The 13,159-nt window shown below is 53.7% G+C and overlaps 2 protein-coding genes across 7 annotated transcripts; both read right to left on the reverse strand.

Moving 5' to 3' along the window:
- Positions 1-62: 62 nt before the first annotated feature.
- Positions 63-7,583, reverse strand: LOC122191635 (nuclear pore complex protein Nup98-Nup96-like). Its single transcript, XM_042891966.1, has 6 exons — positions 5,414-7,583; positions 5,149-5,325; positions 4,126-4,279; positions 2,386-2,806; positions 937-1,166; positions 63-683 (listed from the first exon to the last, which is right to left on the reverse strand). Exons 2-6 carry the CDS (start codon positions 5,275-5,277, stop codon positions 373-375), a joined length of 1,245 nt encoding a protein of 414 aa, XP_042747900.1. The 5' UTR covers positions 5,278-5,325; positions 5,414-7,583; the 3' UTR covers positions 63-372.
- Positions 7,584-7,656: 73 nt separating this feature from the next.
- PGAP2 (post-GPI attachment to proteins 2) lies at positions 7,657-13,034 on the reverse strand. 6 transcript variants are annotated; one of them, XM_042891969.1, is made up of 3 exons: positions 13,019-13,034; positions 10,751-10,925; positions 7,657-8,009 (listed from the first exon to the last, which is right to left on the reverse strand). In XM_042891969.1, exons 1-3 carry the CDS (start codon positions 13,024-13,026, stop codon positions 7,695-7,697), a joined length of 498 nt encoding a protein of 165 aa, XP_042747903.1. In that variant the 5' UTR covers positions 13,027-13,034; the 3' UTR covers positions 7,657-7,694. The 6 variants fall into 6 exon arrangements, with proteins under 6 accessions (XP_042747903.1, XP_042747906.1, XP_042747905.1 ...); XM_042891972.1 differs by lacking the exon at positions 13,019-13,034 and adding an exon at positions 12,939-13,016; XM_042891971.1 differs by lacking the exon at positions 13,019-13,034 and adding an exon at positions 12,883-12,959.
- Between the last annotated feature and the right edge of the window lie 125 nt (positions 13,035-13,159).

Raw genomic sequence — 13,159 nt, forward strand, 5'->3', positions numbered from 1 at the left:
ATTAAAAATACTGAAGAGGATACTATTCAGAGGACATCCTACGCAAAAAGAATGCTTCCAATGCAAAACAGCATCGCTTCCTACCTCTAGAAGAACTGACAGTAAAGCAGTGTAAATATGACTGCATTTGCTCTGTTGCTGGAGATGCTTGAGGCCGTGGATGGGACCCTGGGCAGGTGTGGGGGGAACTTGCCCAGATTTGGGGCTTTGAGGGTCCTTCCAACCCAACCATGCTGTGGACTCTACGCTTGTATGAGCAGCAAGCAGACAAGGCAAACTGTGCCTTAATCCATCTCCCACCTTCAGCACCAGAACGCCCAGTTACTCACCACGAGCTCTCAGTGCCAAAGTTCTCTTTACGTCTCTCCCTTCCTACCTCCTCCCTTTGAGAACAAGGAATGTGAGCATCTTACCTGCCTGCTGCGCCAGCCTGCAGGCCTCTCCAATCCTCCTCCCTGTGAGGCAGCTGAACACAGCCTCCACACGGTTGCGGTGTTGGGTCAAAGCAACCTCCTCATCAATCCGTGCTGCTGCAGTCTCTGACAGCCAGCGAGAGAAAGCCCTCCTGCGCTCCAGGGCCAGCACGTACTCACTGGGCTCCTCCAGGCTGGCCTCCAGCTCCTTCAGGTTCCCCCAGATGGCTTCACACAAAGTCCACGTCAAGCACCAGTGCTTCACAACAGCTGCCAGTACAGAATTAAGCCGGTCAGGAGGGTAAAACCAAGAGAACGTTTAGAGAAGCCTCCTAAGGTTGTCAAAGCGTAATCTTACAGGATATCCTACTGCTGCACCTCAGTCAGCCACCAAATGCTACCAACCACCTTTGGGCTTCCAGCAAGAACGTGGAGGTGCAGCCACTTTGCTTTATTCACACTCAAATAACCTGGGCTGGATAGTTCTCCAGATCCTCTGTAAATACAAGCACTCTCTACTTACTCTCCATCACAGCAGGATCCTCAGATGCTGTTCGGACCCAGTCAGCATAGTCATGAATAGCAGAAACTCCAGGGTTGGGAGCCAGGAGAGGACACTGTTCGTCCATGTGGACAGTGCTGTGCTTTAGCTTTATCTCCAGAGGGATGAGATACAACTGCTTGTCTCTGTTCATCTTCCTTTGTTCCAAGTTCAGCTTCTCCACGTGAACCTTGAAAGGGGACTCTGGGAGTCTGCAGTAAAAGAAGAAAGAAGACAAACAGGTAAACAACACTGAGTTCTTTTCCATGTGAATAAACTCCTATTATGGAGCAGCTGTACTACACAGCTTGTCCTGGCTGTAACACAGCAGCAGACATAAGAGTGGAGGTCAGTGACTGGGTATGCAGAATCTGGATAGCCAGGGATTCAGAATTACACGTGGGCCAATCAATCTCACCGTGCCTCCAGCACACGAAAGGCAACAGCACACCTTACCACAACCCAGCACATTTGACAGGAGCACTGCAATGGGCTGCCCAGGGAGCTGGTGGAGTCACCGAGCCTGGAGGAGTTCAAGGAACGTCTGGATTTTGTGCTGAGGGACGTGGTGTAGTGAGAACTATTGGTGATGGGTGGATGGTTGGAGTGGACGATCTTGAAGGTCTTTTCCAGCCTTGGTGATTCTGTGATTCATTCTGCTAACAAGTTAAATGTGCTGCAGATCAACTCAAGAAGCATTGTGGAAGTCCTGAATGGCACAACGGGCTGAATTCCAGTGAAGTTTGGGTATGGATTTGCACAGCCCAGAAACTTCTGATCCTGCTTTACGTACAACAGAACTGAGGCATGTGAGAATTCAGAAGTTAAGACGTTCCCAGGGATAAAGGGCAGCACATTCTAAGCATCCTGAACCACAGCTCTGGACTTTCCCACTTCAAACTTTCATTGGATGACAGTGTTAGAAAAGTGTTAAAAAAAAGCTACTCTTACTGTGATGCTCCATTTCTCTGACACACAGATTTTTGTCAGGTAGCAACCTGAAGGCTCTCCACTGTCTCCATAACAAGGGGAAATGGTTTGGAGTTGAGGGAGGGCAGCTGGAGGTTGGATGTCAGGGGGAAGTTGTTTAGAGAGAGAGTGGTGAGGTGCTGGAACAGCTGCCCAGAGAGGCTGTGATGCCCCGTCCATCCCTGCAGGTGTTGGAGGCCAGGTTGGATGGGGCCCTGGGCAGCCTGGGCTGCTGTGAGATGGGGAGGTTGGTGGCCCTGCATTGGTGGGGGGTTGGAGCTTCATGATCCCTGAGCTCCCTTCCAATCCAAAGCACCCTATGATTCTATGATGGCTGGACAACATTCTATCTCACACCTCAGAAAAGACCCTAAGCCAAACTCCAAAACGACACTGACTTCCAACTGGGACTCATTCCAACGTGAAGGGCACAGCAGAACCCTGAAGGCAAACAGTACTCACATCTTTGGAGCAACAGGAGCGGGCAGGAATCCATAGTCCGCAGCCTCACATGGGAGGTCCTCCGTCCCCCTCGACCCACTCAGCTGATCCCCACAGTTGACCAGAGTCCAGTTGGGCCCCCAGCCCACACGGAAGGCGCGTCCCATGAACAGCGCCGTGTCCATCAGCAGCTTCCCCTTCCCATAGGTGATGGAGCTCTCCAGAGGGACCAAGCCCTGCTGCCTGCGGACACCCACTGTCCTCATCTGCACCTCGGGGACCGACGGAGGGACGGCGAAGGCTGATGCTAATGGAGAGGATGCTGACCAGCAGGCAGGGGAAGGGGAGCTGCGAGACACCCTCGGCTCCTGGAGGTCATAAAGTGCAGTGCTGGGTGGTTGGAAAATGGTATCAGCAAACTTTGATTGCAGCAGCCCAGCGACTGGAGGGAAGAAGGGGGAAGAACAGTTAACCACACGTGCATTTGCCTTTCATCAAGAGGTTCTGATATTCTGTTACTTATGGCCTCCTGGCTTGTATCAGGAATGGTGTGTGAACAGGACTAGGGAAGCAATCCTGCTCACTACTCAGCACTGGTGAGGCCTCACCTGGAGTTCTGTGCTCAGTTTTGGGCACCTCAGTACAGAAAGGACATGGAGGTGCTGCAGCAGGTTCAAAGAAGGGCAACAAGGCTGGGGAAGGCTTGGAGAATGTGGCCTATGGGGAGAGACTGAAGGAACTGGGGCTGTTTGGTGTGGGGAAGAGGAGGCTGAGGGGAGACCTGATTGCTCTCTTCCAGTAGCTGAAAGGGGATTGCAGCAGAGCAGGGCTGGTCTCTTCTCACTGGTGACAGGATGAGGGGAAATGGCCTCAAGTTGTGCCAGGGGAGGGTTAGGCTGGATCTCAGGAAACACTTGTGTACAGAAAGGGCTGTAAAGCACTGCAATGGGCTGCACAGGGAGGTGGTTGAGTCCCCATCCCTGGATGTGCTTACAAAGCCTTTGGATGTGGTGCTCAGGGCCATGAGTTAGCTGAGGGTTGTTGGTTAGGTTAGGATGGTTGGGTTGTGGTTGGATTTGATGATCTTTCAGGTCTTTTCCAACCTGAGCAATTCTATGGTTCTATGATTTCAGAGGTATTTCAGTCCTTCATAACCAGCCAGTGAAAATGCTCACCTCGATCTGCTGTGGCAACGCACAGCTACAAGCAATTGCTTGCAGTTTTGAGAGTCATGAAATCCACCACGCACAGAATGATTTGGTCCAAACTAAAGAAGGTGATATGACATGTAGCCTCACCCCAAAAATGGAGATTTGAAAGTAATGACGACTTTAACTGATATAATTAAACCATGAGGACAGGAACACTACAGAGGAAGCAGACACTGATTAACAGGATTGAAACTGTCCTCAATTTCAGGTCTGAGATTTCATTCAGGACGCAACTCCACGCTTAGGACATGCACTACTACTGCAATCACCACCCTGTGGGACACACACAGCACCACGGAGCAGCAGGGGAGCCTGCAGCACCCCTATGGGAACGTGAGGCAGAGAAAACAGAAGCATGGAACGCAGCAGTGTGCAGTGAGGCCAGGAAGGAAGGCAGGAGCTGCAGCCTTGGGAGCTGGCTGTGGAGCTCGAGGGCAGGCCAAAGCCACAGCACACAGCTGCTCTGCCACACACTCGGACAGTAACGGGGTTTTGCATACTGATGTTAGAACTGAACTCTTTCTCCATGCAGTGTGGTTTGCCACAGTACCTGAGCATCTCTTCTGCCCTTGGGATTTTGAGATAGGGAGCCTTGGAGAACAGATCTCCTGAGAAGTATCCATTTTTGTAGGTTGCTTCCCAGAGTGATGGTCCAGGATTAAATCCAGGTCGTCTTCATCAGCAAGCAAGGAAGCTTTCATAATCTAAAAGGGCAGAAGCCAAATCTGCATGTCAGCAATCATTCTGTTGGCAGCAGCCAGCTGATCTCATCTGCTCCCCTCCCAGTAAAGATCAATTCCACATACTGTGTACAACTAAAGACTCTCATACCACACTGCATGCCACAGTCCAGGAGAAATGAAAGCAAACTTCACAGTTATTGATAAACTTGTATAAACTGTTAGTTATATTGCCACAGTGCTTGGGAGGATGGGCACAAGGTCCTACAATAACCATGGGTTTCAGATCTTAGCTCTGGCTACCACTGTTTGCCCAGAGAGGCTGTGATGCCCCGTCCATCCCTGCAGGTGTTCAAGGCCAGGTTGGATGGGGCCCTGGGCAGCCTGGGCTGCTGTGAAATGGGGAGGTTGGTCCTGCATGCAGCAGGGAGGTTGGAGCTCCATGATCCTTGGGTCCCTTCCAACCCAAGCCATTCTATGAACATTTCAGCTTAAGCAACACGACTGCATTTTCCTAGATAGGAAATACAGGTAGAAGGCCACGAGCATTCAAGCTGTTATCTTTTCATGCAAAAAACAAACAAGCCCAAAACAACACAAAATCCCACCTAAAAAACCAAACTATCAGCCAAAACAACAGGCCACAAGGTCAAACTCAGCTATCCCATTAACACGGCCGGCCCTAACTGGGTCAGAAGCAGCCCAGGTTAAGTATGAGCTCACCAATTCAGAGCTTTGAAATCGTTTTCAAGGTGCTTCGGTGTTTGTGCTTTAAGCTTTCTGGACCTCTGAAGATCCCCCACAAACACAGAGGCACACAGACAGGGCAGGCACACCGAGCATCACCAACAGGTGCCAAAGCACCTCTCAAAGAGAAAAGCACGAGGCCTTACCTGCAAGACATGGGGGTTGATGCCCAGCGTCGACGCGATGTGAGCAGAAGCAGGCACTGCTTCCAGCTCCTCTGCCATGCTGTCCTGCACTGCAGGCTCCTGGGGAGGCTCCTGGGTGACGTCTGCCATGTCACTGTCCAGCTCCAGCACTCTGCCCACCTGCTCCACCTCGGGGCTCTGCGGATACAGGCACAGGGGTGGCATCAGACAACAACAGATTCCAACAGCTCGCTAAGAAAACGACCTTAATATCTCCAACAATCACCTGCACACGAAGCGGAGCACCGCCTTGCTCGTGTCAAGACTCCAATTTAAGTTTAGGGAGGAACATAGAACCCGTTCCCATTTTCTTCAGTGTCGCAACGTTAACAGTGCAAGTTAAAGTGAAGGGGAAGTCACAGCTTAGTTGTGTCCTCCTGCAGTTTACCACTTTGTGCCATTCAGTGCAGGAAGCTGCTCTTCAGCTTTCCATTTCCAGGCGAGCAGAAAAGAAAACAAGGTTTGTGCATCCCCTTCTCCCCCACAATGCTATCACACAGAGAAGCTTCTTGGGCCAGAGTTGAACCCGGGACATTTCAGATGGCAGCAGCCAGCTCAGGAACAGGGATTGTGCAGCACTGGCTGCTGCTGCCCATGGCAGGTGATGAGCAACACCGTGATACCTGCTTTGTCTCCCCAGCTGTCACACTGTATAACGTGAGGCCACGTTCCACAAACGGACACGATAACCTTCATGATCCCAATACTGGCTCACAGAGTATGTGTGCACATGTAGGTTTTTTTATTGTTATTACAAAGCAGGACATGTCACTGGATTGGAGAGTTGCACTGCCTATCTGTAGCTAAATTTCTCATGTCTGCTCCAGTCCAAGGCAGGATGAACTCAACGGATGGGTTTTCTGAAGGCACTCACGTGGTACCACCTCTGTGATGATGCTGAAGTGAGCTCTACAACCTCCAGCTGCTTACAAGAACTCAGCTTCACCTTCCAGGCAGGGCCAAGGAACCTTCAGCCAGTCCCAAAGATAAGCAGACGGCAGAACGGTGCTCCAGCAGTGCCATCACCTCCAGCCCAAAGCCCACCTGTGCTCTGAGCTGCCCCACACCCAACGTGGGATGTGACAGCAAGCTGCTCAGCTGCCTTCCAGCCTCACTACCAAAATAGTTTGATGGGACAAAACCTTTGGAGAGGGGCACCCACTGCTGGCAGAGTGCAGCTAATGGCTCAGCCAGAAAGCAGCACCTGGCCAACAGCAATCATTGTGGGCCTAATTAGCTGAGCATCTTCCAGGTGTTCCAGCCCTCTGATGCTCCTGATGTGCTCTAAGCCAGGCTCCAGCTCTCATCCCAGGTCCCTGGATAGGGGTGTCCTGGGAAAGATGCACCTTTACAGCTGACTGCTTTCCAGATGCAGTGATGCACAACACAACATACAATGCATAGAAAAGGCATGAATATGAGCAAGGAACCTGTGGCACGTACCTCACTGGCAACCACACCAAGGAATTTAGAAGTATACTCCATTGGGCTGCTACTGAGCTCATTAAAGCCAGCCAAGAAGTGCCACGAAGGCCATCAGATGAGGCAAAAATGAGACTGTAAGGACAGCACTTAGAAGCAGATGGAAGCAGCAGGGAGTGTGCAGAATAGATTCACAACCCCAAACAGGAGTTTCACTACTCCCCTCGTTGTGCATAAATACAGAAAGGTGACAGTGCAGCCACCTCCTGCAGACCTCACAATACCAATAAAGTCATGAATATTCAAGTTAGGGAGAGAAGAAAAACCCAAATCCAGTTCCTGAAAGCTTCCCAAACTGCAGAGATGTGATCGTGATCTGAAAGCCAGCATGGCTTCACCAAGGGCAGGCCGTGCCCAATCCATCTAGAGGCCTTCTGCAATGGCATTGGTGGGTAAAGGGAAGGGCAAAGGATGCCATCCAGCTGGATGTATGCAAGGCCTTCGACATGGTCCCACACCACATCCCTATCCCTAAATTGGAGGCATGGATCAGAGGGTGGCTGTTTGGTGGATAAGGAGTTGGCCGGAAGGTCGGAGCTGAAGGGCTGCGGTCAATGGGAATGGCTTCAGAATGGGAGATCTAGGCCAGATGGAGGAGGAAATTCTTTACCTAGAGAGCAGCGAGGCTCTGACACTGAGCCCAGAGCTGTGGGGGCCCCATCCCTGGAGATCAGGACTGGATGGGGCCCCAAACAGCCTGAGCTGCTGCTCGACTTAGTGGCTGGAAATCCTGTCCACAGCTGGGGGTTGAAACTGGATGATCCTTGAGGTCCCTTTCAGCCCAAACCACTCCATGATTCTGTGAGTTTCAGCTAGAGCTGAGCTACAAGCACATTACAGATGTAACTTGCACATATCCCCATCCCTGCAGGCATTCAAGGCCAGGCTGGATGTGGCTCTGGGCAGCCTGGGCTGCTGGTTGGCGACCTGCACACAGCAGGGCTTGGAGCTGGATGAGCGCTGTGCTCCTGTGCAACCCAGGCCATTCTATCATTCTATAATATAAATCCTAACTTTTACAGAGCTCAGCTTCCACAAACAAGCTGAGCATGCAGGGGTTGATGCAGAGTTGCAGGGAGCCACGTACCATAGTTCTCTGAGGAGGACACATAGGTCAGCACGAGGAGAGCAAAGTTCTCGAGCAGGTTGAGCAGCAGGTTGAGGTGGCACAGGCGCAGGTAGCGAGGGTGGGAGCAGTGGCAGCTCTGGTAGTGGTTCCAGTAGGCAACAGCCACCAGGAAACGTGGAGCTGAGTGCAGACCAATGCAGAGCCTCCAGACGTAGCGCTGTGGGGTCTCTCCTCCGATGGCAGCACTGATGGAGGGCAGGTAGTTTGGGACCTGGAAGATGGGAGCACGGCTCGTTATGGCACAAATGCCACGTCAAAAGACAGGAAACGGACATGGTGGGGCTGATGTGCAGGAAAGGAACTCTGCAGAGAAGGGCCTGGAGGTCCTGGTTGAGCAGTGGGTTGAGCTGAGTGCCCTGCGGCCAAGAAGGCCAATGGGATCTGGGATATGCTGCAGAGCACGGCCAGCAGGGTGAGCGAGGAGATCCTCCCCTCTGCTCTGCCCTGGGGAGGGCACAGCTGCAGCACTGCACCCAGTGCTGGGCTCCCCAGCTCCAGATGGACTGGGAACTGGTGGGAGAGCCCTGAGGAGGGTGCAGAGCTGGTGGGGGCCTGGAGGACCTCGTGCTGGGGACAGGCTGAGAGTGCCAGGGCTGTGCACCTCCAGGAGAGAAGGCTGGATCTGAGCAGTGTCTGAAGTGTAGGGGGTGATAAGTGAAGTTTATCAGTGTCTGAAGGGCAGGGGATGGGGCTGGGCTCTGTTCCGTGGTGCCCAGTGCCAGGACAAGGAGCACCTGCATAGACTGCAGCCCAGGGAGTTCCATCTGTGCTGTGAGGGGGGCAGAGCTCCAGTACTGCTGCCCTGCGAGGTGAGGATCTTCCTGCAGACATCCAAACCCACCTGGGCACCCTCCTGTTCAAAGACTGTACAGAACTGCCTGTGATTCTGTAACACAGCAGCAGTCCTGATGCATCCTGCAGGGCTATCCAGCCCCCAGCACCTCCACAGCCTACTGAGAAGGTTCGGTGAGCTGAGAACCCTGCTCAGGTTTCTCCGCTTGACATCCACAACCCTCACTCCTTCCCTTCCCTTCTCAAGCACAGGGACAGGCTGCCCAGGGAAGCAGTGAGGTCACCGTCCCCAGAGATGTGCAAAAAATGTGTACCTGTGGCACTTAGGGACATGTTTTACTGAGCACAGTGGGGATGGGTTGGGGTTGGACATGGTGATCTCAGAGCTCTTTTCCAACCCTAATGATTCGATGATTCCATCCCCAGGTTCAGAGAGAGAAGAGAGCAGGGAAGCGAAACGACATTGAAACAACAGAAAGCTGACAGCAACAGCAGGCAAAGGTGATGTTCAGAAACACAACAGCAGGAAAACCTTGGAGCTGACCTCCAAGTATGTGCAGCCAGTTGTGATTGCCATACAAAAGGTGATCCCTGCAGGACAACTATGCCATGGAATCACAGCTTGGCTGCAAAAGACCTCCAAGATCACCTGGTGTGGTAAACAAGCTGCGCAGGGAGGAAATCAGAAGGATCAAAGTCTGGTTTAACTAAAACTTGTTTTAGTTTAGTTTAGTAAAGTCTTGTTTAATGTAAACCTCCCAGATCCCCACTTATTTCCCATGGTGCATGAAATCCTTTAGAAACACTTCAGCTGAGTCCCCAATGAAATTGTTTTCTTGGATAAAGGGGCTGCAATTCCTATGTGCTGTTCTCCCACCAGGAGCTCTCCTGCCAGTGTCTGATTCCTTTCCTTTCTCCAGGCATCGATTGCTGATGCTGGCATTGAATCAATAAGAGGCGTGGATGGAGGCTTCCCTTGCCCAGCAACCTCACTTGAAAGCTCTCTTCACTATCCTGCAATTGATGATGCTCTTCCCCTGCTCTGAGGGATGGACTCTCTCAGTCCTCAGCAGACAAGAGTTCACTGATCTAAAGAGCCAAAAGCAGCATCATGATCAAGTGCTGATCCAGTGGATTTGAGTGGCTCCTTCAAAGATCTTTCCTCTGATTAAAGCCAAGACCTGGTGCCCCACAGGCTCTTAGAGCTGCTCCAAAGGCTCTGCAGTCCTGGATACAGCTTGGTCTGCTCTTGACAGCGTTGATGGCGCCCATGTGGAGTAACAGCCTGCAGAATGAAGCTCCTCACACTGACTGCCGTTTGCCTGAGGAAACAGCTCCTTTCACTTGCTTCACACACAGTGCTTCATGATCTCCCCTGCTCCTCACACTGGCACAGGAGGCAGTGGGTCCCTGTCTGCTCTCCCACCCAGCCAGGACGTCAGAGGCCTCCACCTCTCTGCTCTCATCCCAGCATCTCTGCAGGCTGAAGCTGAGGAGCCCTCACTCCACATCTCAAGCTGCAGGACACCTCAGAGCATCCCTGCTGCACTGCCCAACACGCCTGTCCTGTGAGGAGGGGGCAATGTCCCACAAGGAGGGGACATTGCACATGTCATTTCTCTCAATCAATCACCACTGGGATCCCACTGCTCTGCCCTCAGGAGTCCATGTCACCACCCCCCACCTTCATCACCCCGCTGTGTTTGGGAGGAGGAGCAGCAGGGATCCTGCACAACCCCAGGGTCGCCTCCTCTCATAGCTCTACACCTGCTGCTTACTGATGTTTATGCCATGGCTGAGGAACTCGACCTGATGCATTCCAGAAACCCGGCTGTCCCCTGCAGCCAGAGCTCCCAGGCACATAGCACAGGCTGCTCCAAAGAACTCCAAGAGACGTGAGAGGCAGTGACTCCACTTGTAAGAGGAACTCCTTGTCAAGACAGCATACTTAGCTTCAGCCTTGTCAGTTTTATTCTGTATGGCCATCAACACCAATCTGCACAGTGTCACTTTTCAAAAATTGAAAACTCAATTGCCCCTTCAGAAGCAACACAAAAACAAATCCTTCAAGGTGACAAAGCACCTGTGGTAGGAAACAGGGGATCCCTGCACAGCCAGCACCCGGAGGAGCTCAGCGCCCTGCAGGTGAATGTCACTTACCCCGCAGTGCGTGGCTGTTGTCTCCTTGAAGTGGAAGAGCAGAGACCAAATCACGCAGAAAAGGAAACCAAACAAGGGGCAAAACACAGTCCAAACAGCCAGAGTGGTGAAACGGAGCCGGAACAGGATACCATCACGATCCAGGGGCAGCGGTACCTGGAGCATGCTGACGGACCTGGAAGCAAAAAGCAAAGCACATGTTGGGAGGGATTTTCTGCCCTTCAGTCCCCAGCAGCTCTCAGCATAGATGCATCAAGCTATAATAAGCTGCAAACAGAGAAACCTGGGCACAGCCGGTGTTTCACAGCAGTCTGAGTGCTGGATGAAGGCGCCAGAGGTAGAAAGCAGCATCAGCTGCATGGGACACGATTCTAGCTCTGCACCACGAGGCTGGGAGACACGCGACTGCATTTCTGCCGGGCAGAGCCATCCAGATCCTTCCTCAGCCGAGCTCAGAGCTGCTGTGCTGACACGGCACCATGCTGCCCCAGATGGGGCACTGTGAGCACAGCACAGCCAACACCACACCTCAAGGAAGCTGCAGGACCACAGCCTTCAGCTTGCATGATAAAAACAATGCTCAACAACTCAGACAGGTCAGGTGAGGCCAGTTATCGAGCCTGGCAGCTTGCCCTTGGCTCAATGCCCCAGCATCAGCCAGGTGCACTCCAGCTCTGAGGCACTGCTGTTTGTCCTACGTGCCTCAGGCTGTGGTGCACAGAGTTGCAGTCCCCAGCACTGCACATGTCTTTACTTCAACCCCAAATCATCACTCTGCTGCGTGTGGCCCAAATCTCTCCCATCCACACCGCCTCCCCTCCACCTGGGGACAAGGGACAAAGGGCCATGATGCTGAGTGCCAGCTTCCTCCCTCACCTCGGGCTCTACGACAAATCCTCCTTGCAGACAATCCCCGTTGAAGCCAATTATCAACAGACCAAGGGCAACACAGGGTCACATCCTGCAGCGTGACCTCAGGCTGCAGCCCAAAGAGCTGCTGCTGAGAAACGTGGGGCAGGGTCCTGCTCAGTGCCTGGTGCTGCTGCCATAGAGCAGCAAAGAGTGATGTCAAACCATGTGATCACCTCAGGGTTTGCTGCTCTGCCTGGATTCCTTTACTGTGGGATGCAAACTTTAAGGACGCAGCTGCAGCCATGGAGGTGAGGACACAGTAGGACCCCCTGCCCAGGCAGCTCCGCTGCTGATGCTTTGAATGAAGGACGGTGTGCCTGAATCATAGAACGGCCTGGGTTGCAAAGGAGCACAGCACTCATCCAGCTCCAAGCCCTGCTGTGTGCAGGTCGCCAACCAGCAGCCCAGGCTGCCCAGAGCCACATCCAGCCTGGCCTCCAATGCCTGCAGGGATGGATGGGGCATCCACAGCCTCCTTGGGCAACCTGTGCCACTGCCTCACCACCCTCTGCCTCCAAAACTTCCTCCTCACATCCAACACAAACCTCCCCTGGCTCACTTTCAAGCCATTCCCCTTGTCCTGTCACCACCCACCCTCACACACAGCCGTTCGCCCTCCTGTTTATATGCACCATAGGATCAAACAGAATCACAGAATGGTTTGGTTTGGAAAGGACCTCAAGGATCACAAAGCTCCAACCCCCACCAATGCAGGGCCACCAACCTCCCCATTTCACAGCAGCCCAGGCTGCCCAGGGCCCCATCCAACCTGGCCTTGAACACCTCCAGGGATGGACGGGGCATCACAGCCTCTCTGGGCAGCTGTTCCAGCACCTCACCACTCTCTCCGTAAAGAACTTAAGCACCCTTCAAGCACTGGAAGGCCACCATGAGGTCTCCCCACAGCCTTCCCTTCTCCAAGCTCAACAAGCCCACTTCCCTCAGCCTGTGTTCACAGGCGAGCTGCTCCAGCCCTCTGACCATCTTAACGTCCCTGCTCTGGACGCAGCTGGCAGAAGCAGCACAGAGCTGTGGAGAGGCAAAGTTGGGACCCAGCCGTCACACAGTGCTGCCCGTAGAGCTGCAGTTCAGACCCCGAGCCCCTACCGGCCCGGGCTCACGACAAACCGAGACCCTGCAGCCCCCATCGCCGCACGGACCGCCCTCACGGCCCGGACCCCAAGGGCCGCCCCCCCACTCGCTACGTTCCCCGCTCTCACCCCTTCGGCCCGCTGTCCCCCGTTGCTCCACTCCTCCCGCCCCGCGCACCGCACACCTCACACCGCTCCTCGCTCCTCCATGCCCGCCCTGATCTGCCCCCGCCTCTTCCTGCTCCACTGGGCCCGCTGTCCGTACCTGCTCATCCCTCCTCCCCTTCGCCCCCCCCCCGTCCCCCCCCCCGGCCCCCCCGTCCTCCCCCCCCCCCCCCCCGCCCCAGTCCCGCAGCACCGCCGCAGGCCCCACCCGGGGGCGCCCCTCGCGGCGCGGCCCCATCAA

The sequence above is a fragment of the Lagopus leucura genome, unplaced genomic scaffold (assembly GCF_019238085.1).
Source record: "Lagopus leucura isolate 7727_CA_CO unplaced genomic scaffold, USGS_WTPT01 35081-0_obj-0_obj, whole genome shotgun sequence".
In the NCBI taxonomy this organism is placed as follows: Eukaryota; Metazoa; Chordata; class Aves; order Galliformes; family Phasianidae; genus Lagopus; species Lagopus leucura.